Source organism: Chenopodium quinoa, unplaced genomic scaffold (genome assembly GCF_001683475.1).
Source record: "Chenopodium quinoa cultivar QQ74 unplaced genomic scaffold, ASM168347v1, whole genome shotgun sequence".
Classification (NCBI taxonomy): Eukaryota; Viridiplantae; Streptophyta; class Magnoliopsida; order Caryophyllales; family Amaranthaceae; genus Chenopodium; species Chenopodium quinoa.
Window position 1 is genome coordinate 3,001,732 of NW_018745286.1, and position 21,982 is coordinate 3,023,713.

General features: G+C 36.5%; 1 protein-coding gene across 1 annotated transcript; it reads left to right on the plus strand.

Moving 5' to 3' along the window:
• The first annotated feature begins 9,975 nt into the window (after positions 1–9,975).
• LOC110712010 lies at positions 9,976–21,514 on the plus strand. Its single transcript, XM_021890439.1, has 14 exons — positions 9,976–10,102; positions 10,642–10,752; positions 12,132–12,259; positions 12,431–12,584; positions 12,670–12,779; positions 13,187–13,270; positions 13,362–13,410; positions 13,499–13,590; positions 14,188–14,320; positions 17,445–17,524; positions 17,591–19,056; positions 19,255–19,368; positions 19,463–20,417; positions 20,772–21,514. Exons 1-13 carry the CDS (start codon positions 9,980–9,982, stop codon positions 20,032–20,034), a joined length of 3,216 nt encoding a protein of 1,071 aa, XP_021746131.1. The 5' UTR covers positions 9,976–9,979; the 3' UTR covers positions 20,035–20,417; positions 20,772–21,514.
• The last annotated feature ends 468 nt before the right edge of the window (positions 21,515–21,982 follow it).

The window sequence follows — 21,982 nt, forward strand, 5'->3', positions numbered from 1 at the left end:
TATATGATATTATCTAATTATAAATTTAAAATATGAGATATTTTAGGAATTGCGTTACCTTAATTGTGAACATTTGATGTTATAGTTTAGGCAAGCATGTTGAGTGATTTATTATATGGCACTTTTATATAACATATAATATTATGTTGCTATACATAGATTAGTATGGCCCATAGATTCTAATACGATCTGCGCATCGTGATGTATTTTTGTAATCTAAATACTATCTGCGTACCGTTAAGTATTTTTGTAAATTTTTTTAGAATTAAATAGATTAGTTATTTAAAAAGTTTAGTCCAAAGAAGCCCAAGAAGTAAAGGCCCAAAGGAGCAAGGTGGATGGAGATCCATGAAAATTCAAGTGGAAGCTTTTCAATTCTAGTTTACTTAGGACTAAGGGGCCATACTATGTCATGTTTTATGAATTAGTAGATTATACATGCTAAATTTTATTTATGTTGTTTGATGATGCGCTAGAGTTCACTAAATAATCACAACATAATAAATCTAGGTCCCGGTAATATTGAGATTGATTTTCCAATTAGATACCCAACAACCCTTCGATCATGAGTGTGGGTCTGCCTCCGTAGGGTGTCACTTGTTATCTTAGGTAATTTGGGGTAGATCATGTTCTACTCATTTAATTAGTTGTGCTCAACAAGGTTACTTAAAGTGTTTAGAACCTTGAAGCAAAGAGTAATAATTAAACATGTGATGGTTAATTATTCAACCAAGAGTTACAAGAGTAGTAATCAGTAAAGAGTTTACTCACTTTGAAAATGTAATTCTTGATGGTAGGGCCTTAATCCGGTCAACTATCACACAAATCAAGGATCTTGGAATCACTTAATTTAAATGGGAACATGTAATTTTGAATAAAGTGCTTTAAAGTAACTATAGGCATCATTCAAAGCACGCCTACGTTAAGCATGTTGTGAATATGCTTGGCACTCTTAGGAAGTGGGAATTGACATACGATTAGGGACACGATTAGGGACAAAACAAAGTAGGGAGCCGCCAACAAGTTTTTGAGGAACTTGTAAACCGTTCACGAATCATTATAAGGCAACCACGAATAAGGGACAACAATAGGCAACAAAGATTGACCCGTGAAGGTTACACCCCATTCATAATCCATGAGATTACTAACTCCATATGGTTCAGAACCACGAAAGAAGGATCGGGGATGGTGGTACGAAGTGAGTCATGGAGTCACATTCGCCTGTATTGGCCTCTACTCGATTCTTATAGTGAAAAATATTTCCAGCGATCTCAAAGGCGCACAAACAAAGATTAATTTGCTCCAAACTATTATTAAGCTAACAAAAAATACCTATAATATCGAATGAAGCTATAATTTATATAGTTCCCTATAAGTTTTTCCTTGGGAGGGTGTTTTCCTAGTTTTTGCTAGGGTTTTCCAGTTTTTTGGGTTTTCTTTCAATCTTCTCCCTTCTCCCTTTTTTTCTCCTTCATCCTTCTCTCCTTGATCTCCCTCGTGAATATTGGTAGGGGCTACCACTGGTTCCTTGATTAGTGGTAAGCCCCAAATCCCTTTTAATTGCTTATAATAATAGATCCCATCCTTACGATGGTCTTGATAGGTGTAGATGATTTCTCTTTTGCCATTGGAAGTTCTAATTTGTTGGTGGTGGTTCATGCGGCGTTGAATCGGTGGTCAGATCAACGACTACAATTAATTGAATTAGTTTATGTTCAATTCAAAAACTACCAAAGATCGCAAGGCCCCCTTGTGAAAGAAGGCTGCAGAGGATAGCAATTCAAGAGACGAGGGTATTCATCAATGTCAATTCTCACTCGCCATCGTAGTTTTACAGAATTATAATTGATATTTGATTCAATTTTCATTGTATTAATTGTTTCTGATCTCTTTTGTAGATGTCGTATGGCTTCTTATTAATGAATTGATCTTCCCTTCAAAAAAAAATATTATTAAGCTAAATTGGTTAAGTATTAATATACACATAATTCTAAATATCGTGATCACTTGATTAAATAACAAGATTAAAAAGGAACTTAAACCGGTCGTCCAAATTATCTTATTAGGCGTTGTATTCAATTACATATTCCCTTTAAACATACAATATGGTGATCAATAACAATAGAATAAGCATTAATATTGGAAGCAATTTAGCCATAATATCATTAGTCAAATCATCAAAAATATAAAATAAACCTAAACATGATACTAGCAATATTAAAATGATAGTAAGTAATTAAATTAATTAATTACTCCCATTACACGCGCTCCTTTAAATTGCTACATCAAGAATAATACGTTAGTAACTTCAAGGAATAATAAATCAAATTGAAATTAAATTAAATAAAAGTAGAGTTGTTTGGTCCAAACCCTCACTCGGTTCTACCTTACACGCCTTGGTTTAAGTATGGAACTTCGAGTGTTGAATGGACTCCTTGGAGTGCTTATGGAAGGAATGGTGTAATTAGGAGAATAGGTTTAAGTCTTAGAATATGAGAGAGAGAGAGAGATATATATAAAAATGTGTGTTGGTGCCCCAAAACTGAGAAATCAACCTCGTATTTATAGAGAAAATGTGAGGGGTGAGGTATTGAACCCTAAAAACGAGGCGCCGCGAAGATACAATCCCTAGAAATTTCCGTGTCACTGCAGAGTTGTCGTGGCGCGACAGAAACCGCTGTGGCGCGGTAATTTCCAATTTTTAAAAGTTTGATAACTTTTGATCCGTAACTCGGAATAAGGAATATAATATATCATTGGAAATATCTTCAAGTATATTTTCTAACCCAATTAGAATTAGGTCAAAATATTTTATAGATTTTAATATATGGCCGTTTTTGTGCAAGGGTGTCGGTTTTGGGCCGAGTTTTAGTGTTTTGCTCATATCTTTTTCGTTTTATATCGGAATTGGGCTTATGATACCGTTGGAAAGTTTATTTCAAGGCCTATCCAACCAAATAATATTTGGATCAAAATTTTAGGGCCACAAATTCAGTTTAGCTCGGTTTTGTGATGTGGACACGAAAAGAGGAAAATAAGTTATGGTTTGGGGAAATGGGCTAAGAATTGGGTTGGTTTATGAAATGTATTAGATTGAATATGGATTTAAGCACTACAAAGATTAAATACTCAACCGGACCAATATTGGTGGTGAAAGGTTGTTCATCATCGGGTTTGGTTTTGGGGAGACATTTTTAGGTGTCTACAGAAGCCCCCACCTTGATTGAGTTTGTAGACACGTAAGTTTCGAAAACGATAGTCAAAGTATTCGATTGGGACGGAGAATGATTTAAGACGTTCTGCGATCCTAAACCACTCTGTATACGTCGATACCAGCAAAAAAGCGTTAGTTCCACAAATAAAAGAGTAAGAAACAAAATGTGTATCTAACACCAGTGCGTCGACAGCAAATATGTTTGGTAGCTTTCTACGCCTCGATAAATCTACCGGATGATAGTCTTCCGCGCCTCGAGAATTCTATCGTGAACCACTGCGCCTCGAGCGATCCACTAGAGCAAGGTAACAAGTTTCCGGGCCTCGGGAAACATGTCACAGATTCCTACGCCTCGAGCAATCTACTGAATGATGATCTTCTACACCTCGGGAAGATTGATGAATGATATTATTCACGCCTCGGGAATCCTATCGTGAGCTCCTACGCCTTGAACAACTCACAAGTGAAATTCCATACTCCAAGAATAACGCTAAGTGTCCGTGCCTCGGGACACAATTGCAGACCTCTACACCTCGAGAAGTATACAACCATTGCCCATTTTTCGCGCCTCGGGAAAACGTGCTTGATAATGAAAGATTATAAGTCTCTACGCCTCGAGAAACTTGCTATGTGAATCGTCCGCGCCTCGGGAGATGATCACTGGGTGTTTGATAAATGATGATGGTGGTTCGATTGTCCCCAAACGCGGGTTGTAGATGATAATTTGTTCTATTCTCCCCGAACAGAGGCTGTAACTGAGACCTGCAACATAGAATTTTCCAAGGGACTCGTATAGACTGTGATTGACTTACGACTTAACCAAATGACTCGATCAGGTTTAACTTGACATGACATGACATGTGTATGAATTGTGATTGTGTGTGTATATGTATAGTTGAGTGCGTGCGTGTAGACACAAACAACTGAAAATGCAAAAATTTCCATCATTTTCTGTCATGAGTGGAGGGTACCGACTTTCTCTCGAAAAAGAAAGATGTGAAAAAGAAAGTTTTAGAAGAAATTTTCAAACTTCCCCCAATAAAAAATTTTAGAAAGGTTTTTGAACTTCCCCAAAAGAAAAAATGATGAAAAAAGGGAAAAAGTTGTGAACTTCTCGTTTTGTATGCATGATGAATGTTCTTAGGCCATAAGACTAAGGACAATTACATCATGTGACACGATCAATTAATGCACTTAGGTTATGAATCTAAGCGTAGTTTATTGTCGATGTATGTTGCTTAGGTCAGGAAGCTAAGCAAGTATGTAATGTACGCAACAATGGATCTTGGTGAACGTTGCTTAGGTTAGGAAACTAAGCAAGTATACAATGATGATTGTTGAATGTTATTTTGCAAGATGATGAAATATGCGCGTTGATGAAACAAGATTTCATGATAAGGGGTTCCTAAGGGAAGGAGGAAATGGCCATGTATGTGTGAATGAAGTGTGTGAAAGTGAGGCTGCGAAGGCTATGGTGATAGAAAAAGATGTGGTAAGAGTCCAAGATGATGACTCTTTAGGCTAGGTGAGCTAAGTGATGTGGGTTCAAGCCCCCAAATCTAGCTCTATATGGGTGGGGATAAGCATTGGATATGTTTTGACTCGATCATGTATGAATATGAATGTGAATATGAATTTGGCCGCACCTCGATGTGAGGTTGCCTACGTATTCGTTAGGAATCAGGCCGAACGTAGCTCTAGCCAAACTTTGCATAAGTGTATGTACACCTCAAAGAGGTCTTTCAAGGGTTGTAATTGTTGGGTTTCATAGTGTCCGACACTACGCGGAATGAAATCCTCCCAAAATCCACACACAAATTAAAGTAACTAAACATGCATATTAATTAATTAACAATCACATAATTGATTAACAAGGAGAGAGAAAGAAGTAAAAAGCGATCTTACCCTAGATGTGTGCTTCGCTCTTTCTAAGAGCTCGTACTTGAAAGCTTAAAGCTTCGCAAATGCGCAAGCCTCCGACGGCTCTCACCCTCGAGACCCGACCGGAACGGCCCCTACCCCGAAGCTTAATCGGGGCTAGACAAAAAGAATTTAGAGTATTAGAACTAAGGTTTTCTCTTCTTGGAGATCCCTTAAATTTCACAACTCAAGTGTCCCTTCCCAATGTCAAATGAATGGTATTTATAGGGAAGGGAGCCCTTGAATTCCAATCTCCCATGAATGTTGGAGAGTTGGTAAAATGCATATATTCAATTTATTTAATTCAAAAATCAAATCAAATCAACAAACAACAAGTGTCAAGTGGAAAGCAAGGGGTTAGGTGAGGACCACAAGGGGGGACCACCCTCCCCTTTCTCCCCAAGAAACCCACACAAACCGCCCTCACACGCACCAGCCAACCAACGCAAGCCAACTGGCGCAAGGCCTTACGCACCAAGGCACACCCAGCTAGTGGCCTGGTGCTTGGATGTGCTGCTAGCATGGCTGCATGTGCGAGCTACCTAACAAGCACGCCACGCATGCATGCGGGCTGCTGCCAGGGAGGTTGGGCGCACATACCGCAAGCACAGCTTGCTAGCTGCTGGTGTTGTGCTGCTATCGCTAGCATTCGCTAGCTAGCGGCTGCTTCAATGCTTGTGCTAGGCGCAGCCCAGCATGCAAGCACACACAGCCTCCAGCACACGCACACATAGCGTGTTACTGTTGCTAGTGCGATGCTCGTGCTAGGCACAACCCAGCATGCTCCAGCCTCGCGCGCAAGGCTCAGCTAGCATGTGCTGCTGGCCCTTGCTTGCGATGGTGTGGGCTGGCTGCTGCCATGCCTAGCATGTGCGGCTGGCCCCTGACAGGCCTTGCCTTGCATGCATGGCATGCTCGGCCATGCTAGGCATGCTGAGCTTGGGGCCGAGCCTTGCCTTGCGGCAATGGCTCTGGCTAGGCATGCTAGCCATCCTAGCCCTCGATTGGCTAGTCCACTTTTAGGCTAGGATTTTCTCATGCGATGACTTGTTGTTTGCTTAATTCCTTGTCTCGTCGATTCCTAAATTCGACTCGACTACGATGCTCGGTTTCCGACGCTCTAAGCTCGGAATCTAACGTCTATGTTCGTAATACTCTAATGACTCATCTAATCCTTTGGATTAATTCGTCGTTTCGGTTAGGTTACTCTAAGGGTTCAGTCAAGATTAAGCTGTAATATTAATTGTACATTAATATTACTGATCGAAATCGACCTCAAGCTAGACATTCCGATCACTTGACCTCACTGAATAATTAGCTTTCTAATAATTCTGATCCCTCTATCGGAATAATACACTTGTTCGAAGGACACTATTCCTTCCAGTAATGTGGTTAAGCTGATGGTTAAAGAAGAAGGATAAAAGGCTCAAGACCCGAGAGAAGCCCCCCAAGATGTGTAATTGTGTATTTGAAAAATTTGAATTTTGCAAGTTTATTATTTTTTTTTATATTTCGCTTTGAATTATATTTAATCAATGTGAGCAATTTTGGATCATGCGATCCATCACTCACTTAGCATTCATGTTTCTTAGGCACGGTACTAAGCACTCGATGAGAAATGCAATTCGAGACGTGTTCATATCAAAGACATTGGAACACTTGCCCTTAGACATTGTTTTGTTTTTATCATTCTCTCTTTTCTTTTCTTTTCTTTTTTTTGGTTTTTCTTTTTTTTTGAACTTGCTTTTTGAAAAGTACACAAATTACACACCTTCCCATTCCAAGGTTAGGTGAATGTGGGTTGAATAAATGAGGCTAGACGTTAGACGAGGCTCAAGGTGGTTAATGAAGAAATGGAATAAGTGTTTGAAAATGGTTTAAGGGAAATGACAGGGTTGCAAAGGGTGTCTCAAATCATTGGTATACCTTGTACTTGGTTCGGCAAATTTTTATTTATTTATTTATTTATTTTTGTGAATGACATGATCGAATGCAAAGGAAACGAATGCTCATTAATGGAAAAGGTAAAAAACATGACACATAGACACATGAATAAGGAGAACCTATGCTAGACTTATTAGGAGGAAAGGGTTGAAACAAAAGAAGAAAAAAACATGAAATCTTGTATTGGAAGCTCGTCTCATGCTTCGTCTTCATGGCCGCTTATGAGTTCCTTCTTGCCGCTAGGAGGGACAAGAAGTTTGTTATTGCTGATGCTTTGATTGGAAGAAAAGAAGGAAGGAGTGTCATTCCCTTATTCTTCCAACTGTTGCCTAGTGATCCTTGGACTCAAGTGCTGTGGAACAAGATGAGCTCACTTAATGCACTGACTCAATACTCGGATTGGAAAGTAAGAGTGTGAGAAAGAATTTTGAAATTTAATGGGAAATACTCCACTCATTCCTATTATGACGAAAAACGATGCATGCATGGTCCTAGTATACGATCATAAACAATATGGTGCATGACTCGAATACAAAGTGTGTGCAACGACTCAACAAGTGTGATTAGGTGAGTTTATTAAGACTCGTGATATGATCGTATGCCTAGACATAAAGACGGTGTGAAAACTGAAGGACCTAAGGACCAAATAGAACGGAAAGACTAAAAGACAAACTAACTTGATTAATATTGTCCAATTTTAATGTTTATGTTATTTATTAGGTGAAAACGGTCCATTGACAATCATTAATCATAAATAAGATCAAACACAACCATATACAAAGAACACACGTTAAGGTTAGCACAATAATCACCAGAAACTAGAAAGAGGACTGGAATTCTAGAAGAGTTAGGACTCATGGAAAAAGATTAAAAATAAAACAAAACAAAATAAAATCTACAATCCTATGTTATACAAGTTGACATGGATTAGAGGACTAAAAGAAGTAGAAGATTGGATAAGGCTATCTCGACATGAAAAGTTAAAAAAAAAAAAAAAAAAAAAAATAATAATAATAATAATAAAAAATAAATAAATGGAAGATTGGACACTAAAAAGAACTCCTAAACTGGAAAAGCTGTAGTATTTCGTGTTTTTTTTTTTTTTTGTGTGTGTCTCTGATTGGGATGCAACCAACGCCATATGAAAGATAAAATTCGGGGCTACAGATCCATATGTGGCACGACACTTAACACTTTCTAAAACTCCGCTATGACCAAAACAAGTTAATGCTTGTGCAGGATACGAGAATAAAAATCTGAGTTGACTCAAAATAGAAAAAATAAGAACTATGACTCGATTCTGATTAAAAAGGAGGGTTAGATAAGAAATAAAATAATAATAATAAAAAAAATATATGCACATATAAGCACATTGTCACACATGATGCAATGAAGTTCGCAACCTAGAGTCTTGTTTCTATGTTCGACTATGGTCAAGCTTATTTGGGTGTCAAAAGGGTACCATGGTTAAGAGTTTGGACGCGTTAGCAAGGCATCCTCCTTTGAGGGTGTATGCCAACGAGCGGCTCCACGAGTTGGTGATGAAATCGAACTCGGCTCCATGGTTTGGGTGGATATAAAAACTCGGATGAACCCTTGTTGTCATGAACGTTTTCAGGTCAAAAGAGATTAAATATTCGTGGGCTAGCCACATACGTAGAACACGTACTATTGTGGTAAAATAGGTTAGCTAAAATGCATATGCATATGTGACAACGCCAATTAGATCGCGTGAAACAATTTAAGAATCGTTCAAGTCTCATCCACTCATCTCAATTAAGTACCGATCACTCAAATCGATAAATAACCAAGAATCCTCCCCAGTGGAGTCGCCAAATTGTAGGCGTCGTTTGAAACGCGCCTACGTAAGCATGTTGTGAATTATTAGAAGTAAATCAGGTCATAGTTAGGATTATTAAAAAATAAACCTTAGTTGGGATTATTAGAAGTAAAAAGGCAATTAAAAGGCAAATAAAACTTGTACAATACATATTAATGAGGAAAACACATGTATATTCACATTTTAAAGGGTTTTTTTTTTTTTTTTTTTTTTTTTTTGACGGGTATTTTAAAGGGTATTATTAATAGTTCATTTTTCATAACAGTAAGGCCCTGTTCAGTTCACCTTATAAAAATAATATTCAGTAAAAATAATTTCAGTTCAGTTAAAATAAGTTTAGTTTAGTAAAAGTAATTTTAGTTCAGTATTGTTTCAAAAAAAATTTCAGTTCAGTAAAAATTAGTAACCCTAAAAAAGAAATATAATAGGAAGTCACTAAATATATTTTCACTTTAGCAAAAATAAGGTGAAGTGAAAAGGGCGTAATAGACTAATAGGTAGGATATCAAAGTCAAATTGTTGTGAATATTTAAAAACCGTTAATATAATCGAAAAAATCTAATCTATCTAATATATATATAAATAAAGTAGGCATTTTTGGAGAGCATTTAGAGCGCGACATAAGAAATATACTTATTTCGACCGATAAGAAGAAAGATTTGTATTTTATTTTTGAATTAAAAAATGTAAAGATTTAATTTATATCAATTTCAGTTTGGCTAACATTTCACGGTTCAATTTATCCATTGATGTAGTAGGTTGGTTGGGGACGAGGTTGGTGATTCTATCGAAATAAAAGATATGGTAAAACAATGAATAATGATTTAGAATTTAAATTATTAAAAATTTATATAACGGAATATCATATTTACAATTTATTTATATTTAATAAATTCATTATAAATTATACTTAAAAAAAATATATATTAAACTTTTGTAATTTTGTCTGAAATTATTAAATATAATAAATCAAATAATTAAAATGTTAGATGAAAAAACCGTGCATCAGACGGGCTTCCATCTAGTATTGTTACAAATTTATACAGAGTAATCAAAAACGGATGAACGTAGATCTGCCCATTATCTCTCTTTCTATCTCTCTCAGTTTTCCATTGAAGCGCACTCCACGATCTCCATTGAAGCGACTTCTGATCTTTCTATCCTCCATTAAAGCAGCTTCCGAGGTAACATGTTTTTCTTTTTATAATCATTGAATATCAATTTCACAATCTAGGGTTTATAGTTTATTCAATTGTCAGTATACTCAATTTAGGGTTCTTCTATAGTCGATTATTGAAATATTAGTTAATAGTTATAATTACTAAGGCTCATGAAGATCGATTCTGTTCGCAGAGGAGAAAATTATGTGACTTTTCTAGCCTAATTTGATATTTGAATCAAATTTGCCTTTAATCTTAGGATGGAACTATGAAATTGGACCTTTTCTCCCTTAAACATGTGATTTTTCGAGACTAACTTGATAATTTAATCAAATTTGGTATTAAAATTGTGTTGCAGAACCCTTTAATGTTAGGATGAAACTATGAAATTGGACCATGGTTCTCGTTGTTTAGATTCTCTCCTTTTCGCGTCTGAATTGTTCGACTTGAATTGTAATTTTTGTGGTTAAAGCTGCAATTTGCTAGCAGAATCAAGGTTTTAGTTATTTGTTTTAATGTTCTTTCTCTTCGGCTTATTATTTTTTTTTTATTTTTTTCACTAGTTTTGTCCTGGATCAATCATGAGTGACGAGGGTGAGAAGACCTGTCCTCTTTGTGCTGAGGAGATGGATTTGACTGACCAGCAATTGAAGCCGTGCAGATGTGGCTATGAGGTTGAGTTTTCTCTGTGGTTTTATTGTTGTGGCTTTATTTTGTTTTACAACGTAGTGTTCTTTGCTTATGCCAGATCAATTGATTATGGCTGTTTAGTTAAGGGATGATAATTAACATTTGTTGATAGGCTGATAACTGTTAATGTCTTTTGATCTTGGTTTTAAGAATTTGGGAATTTTACAATATCTTGAATGTAAGACAATCTTTCTTAATGTTTAGTCAATCAAACGTTAGGCTATTGTGTGACCTGCATTATGCCAGTCCAAACCTTTTGCTTTTATCTAAGTGGAAGTTTGAGGTTGTATTGAGGTTTCTTTTTTGTGGCTTGTTATGATTGCATCATGCTTGGTTCTATTTACAATCATGAGTAATATTAGAATTTTATGATGAGGTGTTAAATATAAAGGTTTACATAGTCGAAATCAATATCACTTGTTTGTTCCCTCCGGCAAACACTCAGCATATGTGGTGATTAATATGTATCAGAAGTTGGTTGTGTTGTTGTTTATCTGACAAATTGAATTTACTTCATACTTGCTGTTGGAATAATATTTGAATCTCCTTTTCATTGAGTGTTCTCCATTTGTTTGCCTCTTCATTCTCTCTCTTGTGGATTCTGCTATGCAGTATGATTTTGTTGTGGTTGACTGGGGTTGTGTTAGGATTTGTGTTTTTTTTTTTTTTTTTTTTTTTTTTTTTTTTTTTTTTTTTTTTTTAAAATCCTGGTAAGATTTTGGTAATTGTTCCATTTAGAGAGTGGTGCTGGTATGCTCAGTACTTCAGTTAGGTCAGATTATTTAGCTTGCAATTAACTGCTTTAGGAACTTAAATTGATTAGGGCAGAAAAGTTGCATGCACCATATTTTTACTTTTTTAAATCACGACTGTTCTTTCCTCCATTTGTCCGTTATTTTTCATCCCTTTGCTTGATCCTTTGTTTTCTTTGTCTTTAAATCTGGCTCCTAAGATGCAGAGTGAGGAATTAGTCTATTAATGCTGGTTTTTAGAGAAAGCATGGGATATGTGAAAGAGTGGTAGGAGCTAATACAAACTAAGGATCTAACCATTAATGATTAGATTTTTGTTGTCTTAAAATCCGGCCTTGCATCATGATCCATGTCTTCTTGATAAGGGTCCATCTGCACTGCCTTATTCTGACAAGGAAAGCAGTTGTGTGTTGCATCCCACTGAAAATCCAGCCCTAACCATACCTTTTTTTTTTACAAAAATTATTATTTATTTAATTTATTTATTTTTGATTAGTTTCAGCTGACTCTACCTGATAGTTAATGACAGTTATAATCTCTGTTGACAAGTTTTGAAGTTTGAACTTGTACTTTCTCTGCAAATGTATTAATTTTTCTGTTCTTATGTGCAGATTTGTGTGTGGTGTTGGCATCACATAATGGATATGGCTGAGAAGGATGAGTCAGAGGGACGGTGCCCTGCCTGTCGTACTGCATATGATAAAGACCGAATTGTAGGGATGGCTGCAAACTGTGAAAGGTTGTTTTACTGATTTATTATCTTATTTTATTTCGTTAGGCCATCACTGTAATGGTTCATACTTCAGAATGCGCTGTATTTTGGTTAACCTAAACCCAAAAAAGAAGGAAGAAAAGCATGTCACATCCCAACTCTTTTCATGTATTATTTGCTGAATGTGTTTCTTATCAGGTTGGTGCAAGAAGTTAATATGGAAAAGAAACACAAGTCACAGAAAGCAAAGGTTAAAACATCTGATAGCAGGAAGCAATTGAGCAGCGTTCGTGTTATTCAAAGAAATCTTGTCTACATAGTGGGCTTACCTCTTGAGCTTGCAGATGAAGATGTGAGTGCTTTGTCGATCCCCCTTTTATCCTCATATTCATTTGGGTGCCAATTTTGGTAGTTAATTGTTTCAATATTTTGGGCAGCTTCTTCAACATAAAGACTATTTTGCCCAGTATGGCAAGGTTTTGAAGGTGTCCATATCCCGGACTTCAGCTGGCACCATTCAGCAGTTTGCAAACAATACTTGTAGTGTGTAAGTCGAGTTATCTGCTATATGTAATTATGTTATGTTATGTATTGTAATTGTTATCTTTCTTAAATTGCGTGCCATGAGGCTATTAGTCAATTAAAAAAGAACAGAGGAAGTAGACGGAATTGATTTTTGAAAGGAGCTTGAAAGTTGAACTGGTATTGTTCACTAAAATCTAAAACATTTTCAAGCTCTTAGAGCTTTCTTGCATATCTGAGTAATGTCTGTCTTTGCCATTTGAGCTTTGCTGTCGTAATATAGTTTAGGTTTAAGGATTCACTGAATTCTTATATCTTCAATGCTGAGATTGCTCTAGACAGCACAAAGTTTCATTTATTTATTTAGGTTTTTATTGATCCATTGCAATATATAAAATCTATCAGAAGGCATGACCAGCGTGTTGTTTTCAGATATATTACTTACTCAAAAGAGGAGGAAGCAATTCGTTGCATTCAGTCAGTGCATGGGTTCATTTTGGATGCTAGGCCTTTGAGGTGGGCTGAGCATGAAATCAAAACCTTCTTAGTGCTTGCTTTGTGTTATTTTATATTACTTGTTTTTAAAGACTAGACTGTTGTATTACAGAGCATGCTTTGGAACCACAAAATACTGTCATGCATGGCTAAGGAATGTGGTATGATATCCGGGTGTTAGTTAATTCATAATATTGGACATATATATAACATTCAGTGTTCACATTAAGTGTATTTCTTTTGTTACAGCCCTGCACCAACCCTGATTGTTTATACTTGCATGAGATTGGTTCACAAGAGGATAGCTTCACAAAAGATGAAATCATATCTGCCTACACAAGGTATTGATAAGCCTGCTTGCTGAAAATGTAGGTTTTTCATTGTTCTTTGACAAGGAACGGTTGGTTTAAGGACATCCAAATTTGGTAAAGGGTGTAGATACTTGATTGCTTACGGCTCTAGCTTAGTGTATCTACTAATGCATTTAAAATTGTTGTTGGCCTTGTAATTACTGCTGTTTGGACTTTGGAGGATAAAGTGGTTAATTGAAATTAGAAAAATGATAAACTACTGAACTTATAAACTGCACCAACCCCATGTAACTATGCCACATTTCTATTTTAGGCCTTCCTTAAATTATAAACTGCTTTTAAATTCTAGTAAATATGCTATTTCACTCAGTTTCATATAAATATGCTATATCAATTCTACCCCTTCTGTCACAGTGTCACTACGCCACATTTTTATTTGTTGGGTGATGTGTTACATAGTTGGACTATTGAATTTCTTGTATGATTACAGCCTTTATCTGAAATGTGATTCGCATTCATGGATTAGCATTGGCTTTCTTTGCCTTTGCCTTTTGGTTTTATTTTTTTTGTTTTTAAAAAAGTCCAATTTAACCGCTCAGTATTATTGACTTGCCTTTCTTGGATCAGAGTTCAGGAAATCACTGGGGTTACCAATAATATGCAACGGCGTGCAGGGACTGTATTGCCTCCCCCAGCAGATGATTATTGCAATATTAGTTCTGCTGTAATTGAGAAGCCGACTGTCAAAAATACTTCAACTGTAAGACCCCTTTCCTGTACATTTCTTGATATATCAACTGGTGAGTAGCCCGGGCGTTGCCCCGGGTTACCACTTTTATAGTTGTGCAACTGCTAATTTTTAAGAGCATTGAATAGTTTGTATGCAATATGCGTCTTCAATACTTAGTAGTATAATATTATTTATTGTGCAAAGTTAAAGCATAATTGACAATAGCTTAGATGGTTAAACAATAACCTTTCTTCTAAGAGGTCAAGTGTTCGAACCTTCTCATCCATATATTTTTTTCAATATAGTTGAGACAACATGGAGTATTGTTGGTTGTGTGGATGACGTGGCATATTAAGTAGTTGAGTGGATGACGTGGTATAATAAGGAGTTGAGTAAGTGATATGGCGAAATGAAGGGGTTTACGTGGCGTATAGACGTTCTTAGGAACACCTTTTAATAGATTAGCATTTATATGGCTGTAATGGGCTTTTTGAGAGCTTGTGTTGTTGGCTAGGACTCAAATAAAATTTGTTGTGCTATATTTTCTTTTCTTAATTTCTAACATTTTCCTTTCGGATGCGTGTAAGGAAGAGACTAAGGAAGGTATAGGACAAATTTATTAAAATATCCTAAGCGCCTGTTTCTTAACTCTTTCCTACTAGGCTACTAGGAAGCTTGGACTCGGGTACGGGTGTCGGACTTGGGTACGGGTCCAAGTGTTAGACTCGAAATATTATAAAATTAAGAATCCGTGGACACATTTTAAAAGAGTCCATATTTTGAATTTGGACTCGGGGACACGGCAGTTAAAAAAAATACAGAGTTAAGGTAAGAAATAGGTCAAAGTAGAAGTTTAGAGTAGTTTTTATTGTTCAGCTTTAAAAAAAATATAAAAGTACTGTAAAAAAAAGAAAAGAAAGAAACAGTAAATAAATCACGTGAGTCTCCCACCTATCCCCACACACTCACACAGTACTGAGTATTTCACTATTTCAATTTCAAGACTGCCTACCCCACCCCCGTTAAAAAAGAAAAAAAACAAAAAAAAAAAAAAGAAATTGCAGTTGAATGGTCGATGACTAAAATAATTACCTAAATCTACTCTCACTTTTAATGACTAAAATACATGATTGATGTCTGGATTTAGGAAATTTGCATGCAAATCAAAATCTAAAGATTTTCCCTGCACTCATTTACATATTGACACATACACACAATCAACTATTAGCTTGACTTATTATTTACAGCTCAATGTGAAATAAATGATGTTACATGCACTAAACTTTTCATTGCCCATGTCATGCTAGTCTATTAAGTACATGATGACCTTGTATGTAACGAGGCAACTTTTAGCATGTGATCTTGTTTTAGTGTGAGAGATGGTTCTTCAGTTCTCCTTTTCTGTAAGCCTATAACGGCTTGTAATGTATGCAAGTTTTGAACTAGAATTTTTTTTGGAAACTAGAAGAAGTCTACAGCCTTCTGTTAGATTTTTAAAATTAAAGTTAACATTCATTAAAATTAACCATTACATAACTTTTATCATACTCCCTCAGCACCTTAGTGTATCCACCTAGTACATATTGGACTCATTTCAATGTTTGGTTAAATGGAGGTGAAATAACTTAGGACCATGTGATCTGATGGGAGAGTAAGTTGATGAGAGCACATGGCTAGAAAAGAATTGTTGCATTCTTTAAAGAACATCCCAGAAATCAAAGTTCTGCATACTGTTAGGGATGGAGTACGTTTGTGTACTAGATCAAAATTCGAACTGATATTGTTGGAATTTCCTCAGTGGCAATTTTGGTTCAGTAATTGACCTACAATTTTTTTGGGGGTAAGACCAAGAGCTAAACTGCCATTCATGCCGTACACTCGTACAGGCTTTAAGGTTTTTGATAGTTGACATAATTTGGGTGCATTAACTGGCTAATATTCATTTGAGGTGTCCATGGAGGTAACCGACATTCTTTAGGTGCATTAATTTACCAGCATTTTTTTGGGGTAGAACTTATAACTAAACTAGCAATAACACTCTGAACTGGAAGGGTAAATGTCGTTATTTAGGTGCGGTAACTGGGGTCCATGGTTGATTACATTCCATTTGTTTCGTTCCTTGAGCTTTTATATCCTCTATTAATTGTTTGTTTGCTATGGAGAACGAAATGGAATAAAGGAATTTCGAGTGAGAACATGCTGAGTTTCGGCAAAATAGGTTTCCGTAGCCTTTGCTGGCTGGAACTCATTTTTTTCAGTAAAGATTTGGTCTGGATTCTTGATGAGTAATAGATATTATTTAGCATGACAAGCTTTATACACCTGGTTGATTTGGTATCATCTCGTGTCCATTTTGCAATGCTTGTATTATCTATTGAAGTGTTATTTATTATGTCGATGAGAGTTAATGAGTTTTGAGGGCCCAAAAGTTGAGAAAAAAAGGAGAAAAGAGTCTTGCTTGAATCTTTGAGAACTGAGAAGTGTGCCTTCTTTGTTGGGGCTACTCCTTTTATCCCAAATTAAATACTTCAAGTTGACTCTCTTGCTTACATAAATGTTAGACCATTTTTATATTAAATTATCGATACGTATAAATTATAAAAATTTGATATTGTGAAAATAATACTGTTAAGGTTAGTATAAATATCTCAAAAATTAGTTATGTATTCTGGCCGGATCCAAGCTAAAACTGAACTGAGATTTAGAAATCCAATTAGAAGGGACATCAGAATTCTCTACAATACTGCAAATTCAGTTAGTCCAACTTGAACCTTACCTATACTGTCTAAAACAACTTTAATATGCTCTTAACGTTAACATTCAACCTGATTTGTCCAGGGCCAAAGCAGGCTAATTTAAGGGAAGATCTTCAAAGCCAACCAAAATGAAGAAATAGGGACCGGCCCATTTGACAGTTCTAACATTTATGTATTATTACGTGTATGTTCATGTCTTCTGCTTAGTATGGATACTTATTTACTGCATGCACAAAACGTTGGCTAGACGTATACCATATTAGATATTTAGGTTGAGATTTTGACATTTTGTTAAAGAGTATGGTAGTCCCCTTTTCCCGTTTACATGATTAAATGCAGTCTACAATTGTTTTTGCTGATTGTAGTAATAGATTCTAATCGCGGTTGTTTGGTTGCAGAATTCTGCAAGCTATTCAAAAGGTTCACCCCCAAATAGTAGTTCGGGTAGATCTGGTGCCCTACCGCCAGCAGCGTCATGGTATGTTTCTTTCTTTCCCTTTTATCATTGTCTGTTCATTGTTTTACATTTCTGTTTCTTTATCAGGGGAGCACGCGTTTCCAATTGCAATCTTCCGTCTGTAAGCTTGGCTGGCTCAAATGGATCAACCAAGCAGAAGGCTGAGACAGTTCATGAGCCGCCAGTGCTTGCAACAATTGTTTCTGACTTCATTCCCAGTGATATTGGAAAGAAGCAAATGTCAAATGAAGAAATAATTGCAAATCAAACTAATAGTAAAATGGAAAATCCAGAAATGGTGAAGAAGCATGCTGGTAATAGTTCTCAGAGAAATGTTTCAGAGGTCTCTTCTACACTTTTAGTTGCTTCAGCTGGAAAGTCAGTAAGCCAGTCATCATGTTCCCCAGCAATTAGTAGTGATGTAGAAGGTGGTGAACAGCTTTTAAGTACAAATTCTTTAGATGGACAACCTTGCTCTTCTGGCGAAGACAAGGGGAGTAGCTCTGTTATGGACGGAAAAATTCAGAAACTATGCTCTGATCTATCATCTCTAAGCACTGACCAACAGCTTAATAGTGAACATTCTGAGGTTGACAGACCTAATGGTTTGTGTCTGAATAATTTCTTATCCCCTAGGAATCAAGGTTTACAGTGGCCTGAGTCTGAGAGGCTTCAGGAACATTCATCTTCTACTACTGCTACTACTATTAATTCTTTGACTGCTGTAAAAGAAGCATCTGAAGTAAGATCAGATATGCAAGCTTCGGTATTACATAATGTATCTTCAGAGACAGAAGACGATTTTAATAATCAAAGACTTCGGGATGCTATAGTCATAAATCAGGCAGCGATACCCACATCATCTCCGCTTCATCTTTTGAGTCATTTAAGGGCTCCTTTACAGTCGCATGGTGGTGCAGATTGTGCAGGAAATTATACCGCTGCCTCTTCTATTGTAAATAGATTAACTGATGAATGTTTGACAACAAATGTATCTAGTGCATCTGTTGCTTCTAACGGATTCTTGGACCGTTTTGTCAGCCATACTCCAGAACAGGATAGTTCTTTTTTATTTAGAGGTCTGCAAGGGAGTCATATGGGAAGATTTGACGGTGAGCTTGCTTATATCGAGTCACAACCTGCTCTAGATATGGGAGAGAACAACATCATATCAAATATTCTATCCTTGGATCTTGATTCTTGGGATGATTCTTTGACATCCCCACAAAATTTGGCCAAGCTATTGCACGAAACTGATAAACAAGAGGGTACGGTAAACCTAGCTGGTTCCTTCAAAGGTCAATATAGCAATCAATCCAGATTTTCTTTTGCAAGGCAGGAGGACCCCAGAAATCATTTATTCGATATGGAGCCTTCGCTTGGCAATATTGGCCAGGCAGCAAAGAATCCCCCTTTTGGACAGGAATTTCATGGGATTAGAGATCCTTATTTTGATAGAATGGGCAATGGTTTTGGATTTCCTCATCGTAATATTGAGCTATCAGATAATTTGACTAGTGGCCATTCCATTTTTCCTACCAACAAACTTTCTCGTGAGTGCCTACTATGTTTTTTCTTCTTTTTTTTTTATTTTATTTTATTTTTTTTTTTATTTTTTTTATTTTTTTTGGCAAGTAGGAAAATATAGGTTCTCTTACCATATTAGTAGTTTGTCAATGTTTCCCTGTTTGTAATCCTTTAATTGTCGTTTCTTAATATTAACTGACATAGTCTCTCTATCTGAATTACAGTCTCTAGATCTCAGGTTTCAGCTCCACCTGGTTTCTCTGCACCAAGTAGGCCACCGCCTCCAGGTTTTTCTTCACATGAAAGAAGTGATCAGACTTTTGACTTAATGAAGTCTGGTTTGTTACTATACTCTCCTATTGTCTTTCCTCTTGACATTTTGAATTTTTTTTTTTTGACAATTGAAAGAATTTAATTTTGGATCTATTGCAGGAAACCACATGGTAGACACTCCTTCGTTCTTCAGAAACCCTTACCAGACACCACCAAGTGGAAACGTAAGCCCTGCTAATGATATTGAATTTATAGACCCTGCTATTTTGGCTGTCGGTAAAGGGAGGCTCCCTGGTGGGTTCAATAACTCCTCTATAGACATGAGGTCGAATTACCCTGTACAGCCGCCTGCATTTGAAAATGATTCAAGACTTCAGTTACTTATGCAAAGATCTCTTTCACCCCATCAGAACCTCAGATATACTGAAGCTAGGGACAACTTCTCTCCACCAAATGACGCATATGGCTTTTCCTCTCGACATATGGACCAGTCCCAAGTTAGTAATCATGCCCCCTTTTCACAATTTTCACTCCAGCAACCGCCTAGAAATACTGCAGTCTCTAATGGCCATTGGGATAATTGGAGTGAGCTTCAAACTGCAAATGATATTGGTATAGCAGAGCTCCTTAGGAATGAGAGACTGGGTAACAAATTCTATGGTGGTTATGAAGATGCTAAGTTTCGAATGACCAATTCAGGAGATATATACAACAGGAGTTTTGGGATGTGATAATCATCCTAATTCTTATGGCCTGAGTGGCAATTCAGGTAGATGGAGACACATAAGTGCCCTGTAACAGAGGATAGCCTTCTACACTCGGGTGCTGGGTGTCTATTTTTTTTTGACTAGTCTCTTTGGGCAGCTTGACAGAGGAATAGAATTTTTGATGCTGGTAATTGGAGCCTACAGCTGATGATGATATGGGATAGGAGGTGCAACAAATTGATAACCACTTGCTGTATTCTTGAGATTGGTTTATGTGATTGTGTGACATGGATTCCAACTGGTGCCATCATTATTTTTAGTGATTATATAGTTGGAATCGTGTTAGATTTGGCATTAAAGTGCACATGCTTGTGCTAAAAGTGGAAGAGGATCCTTCTAAGCAACAGGTGATTTATGTGTTCTTTTCATTATTATGAGGAATCAATTATGCTTATTTTCCTGTTTCTAGGTTTGTCTTTCCAAAATATTATATGTAATCAGTTTTGAATTTGTTTGAATAGATAACTGGTCAGCATCTATTCTGCTGCTGTGCTTTTTCTATGGTGCAGTTGATGTTTTACTGTCTTCTATTAGTAGTATTGCTCGTCTGCTTGTGTGTTTAATTGCCATGTTCACAGGCTGATATGAATATGTTGTTACACTTTAGACATTCTATTGCTCGGTGGTTTTGTACTAGGAACGATTTAATACTAAGCACCAATTTGGATGATGAAAATTTATTGTGATGTCTTCTATTTCAGGTGTAAGGTTGCTCGAGGGTGGGACACAAGCCATATATATTGTACTGTCTGGCCCTCTATGAGATCATCCGCTCGGCTGGCTGCTCCTGCTCAGATTAATGCTCCCAAATTTTGTGAGTGAGATGGAAATACAAATTTTTTGCCCTCGGTAATGCATTAATTCTAATGGGTTAGTGCTGTTGATATTATGGTATATACTTTAATTAGCTTTATGCTAGTCTGTGAGCTCCCCCCCCCCCCCCCCCTCTTTTATTTTTCCTTTTTTATTTTTTTTTAATGGGTGTTTTTGTGGTTACTGAATTGTCAAATGTGATTTAAAAGGATTATGCTCATCAATTTTGACTTGATCTACATGCTGCTGCCTTGTGTGTATTTGATGAATTTTCCTCAACAAAGTTGTGGAAATGCCAAGCTGACGTTGTGGGCTTGGAGATTGTCACCAGAGAATACCTTTTTTCTACCCAATTTGTCTCACTGCATCATAAAGTGGGTTAATTGAGGCCTTTCATAGTAGTTGGTGCTAACACAATTTTCATCATGCATCATTAAGATCAAGTAATAGTTTGAGCGTGATGGGATAATTTTAGCTCTGAAGCTTTGAAATTTGAATGTAGGTTTGAATTTTATATATATTATTAAATGAAGATCCATGATGTCCCAGTTGTGTATGTTGTGATTTATGCTGGCTCATGAAATGATACTTTTTAATAATTTATTAGTGGTTTATTATTTATCTTGTGAAATCATGGGAGATTTTGAAATGAACGTTTTTATCATGATCAATTTGATTTCCAATTAGAGTTATGGCTGATTAGCCAGATTGTATATAGAAAGTTGCAACCTCTTCTGTAAGATATAGCACCTGTTTGTAGACCTATCTGATCACTACAATTTATAATGGCTGTTTTGTGTGATAAATTCCCGAGGTTTATGTAATTATTGTTTTTCTTTGGGGATGTAACTCTAAATTGTAGAGTATTGAGCAAAAAACAGCACAAACAGCCAAAGGTAAGAAACAGTTGTGATAACAGAAGTAGCATGTTCAGTAACTAAATGTCTAGATTTTGGACTAGTTTAAAACTCTAGGTGACAGGTGATATTTACTAGTTACTATTAACAAGCAAACTATGAAAATAATGGTAATGCAGATTGGGCTGTATGCGTCTCATAATCCCAAGTTTAATGCTGTTTACTCCTTCCTACTGTCTTAC

What these genes read in the sequence shown, in the direction of transcription:
- LOC110712010 (XM_021890439.1), top strand. Translation starts at nt 9,980, where the DNA reads ATGAACGTAGATCTGCCCATTATCTCTCTTTCTATCTCTCTCAGTTTT. An exon ending in TTGGATGCTAGGCCTTTGAG is followed by an intron (nt 13,271 to 13,361) that starts GTGGGCTGAGCA and finishes GTTGTATTACAG; the next exon opens with AGCATGCTTTGGAACCACAA. An exon ending in TCCTACCAACAAACTTTCTC is followed by an intron (nt 19,057 to 19,254) that starts GTGAGTGCCTAC and finishes TCTGAATTACAG; the next exon opens with TCTCTAGATCTCAGGTTTCA.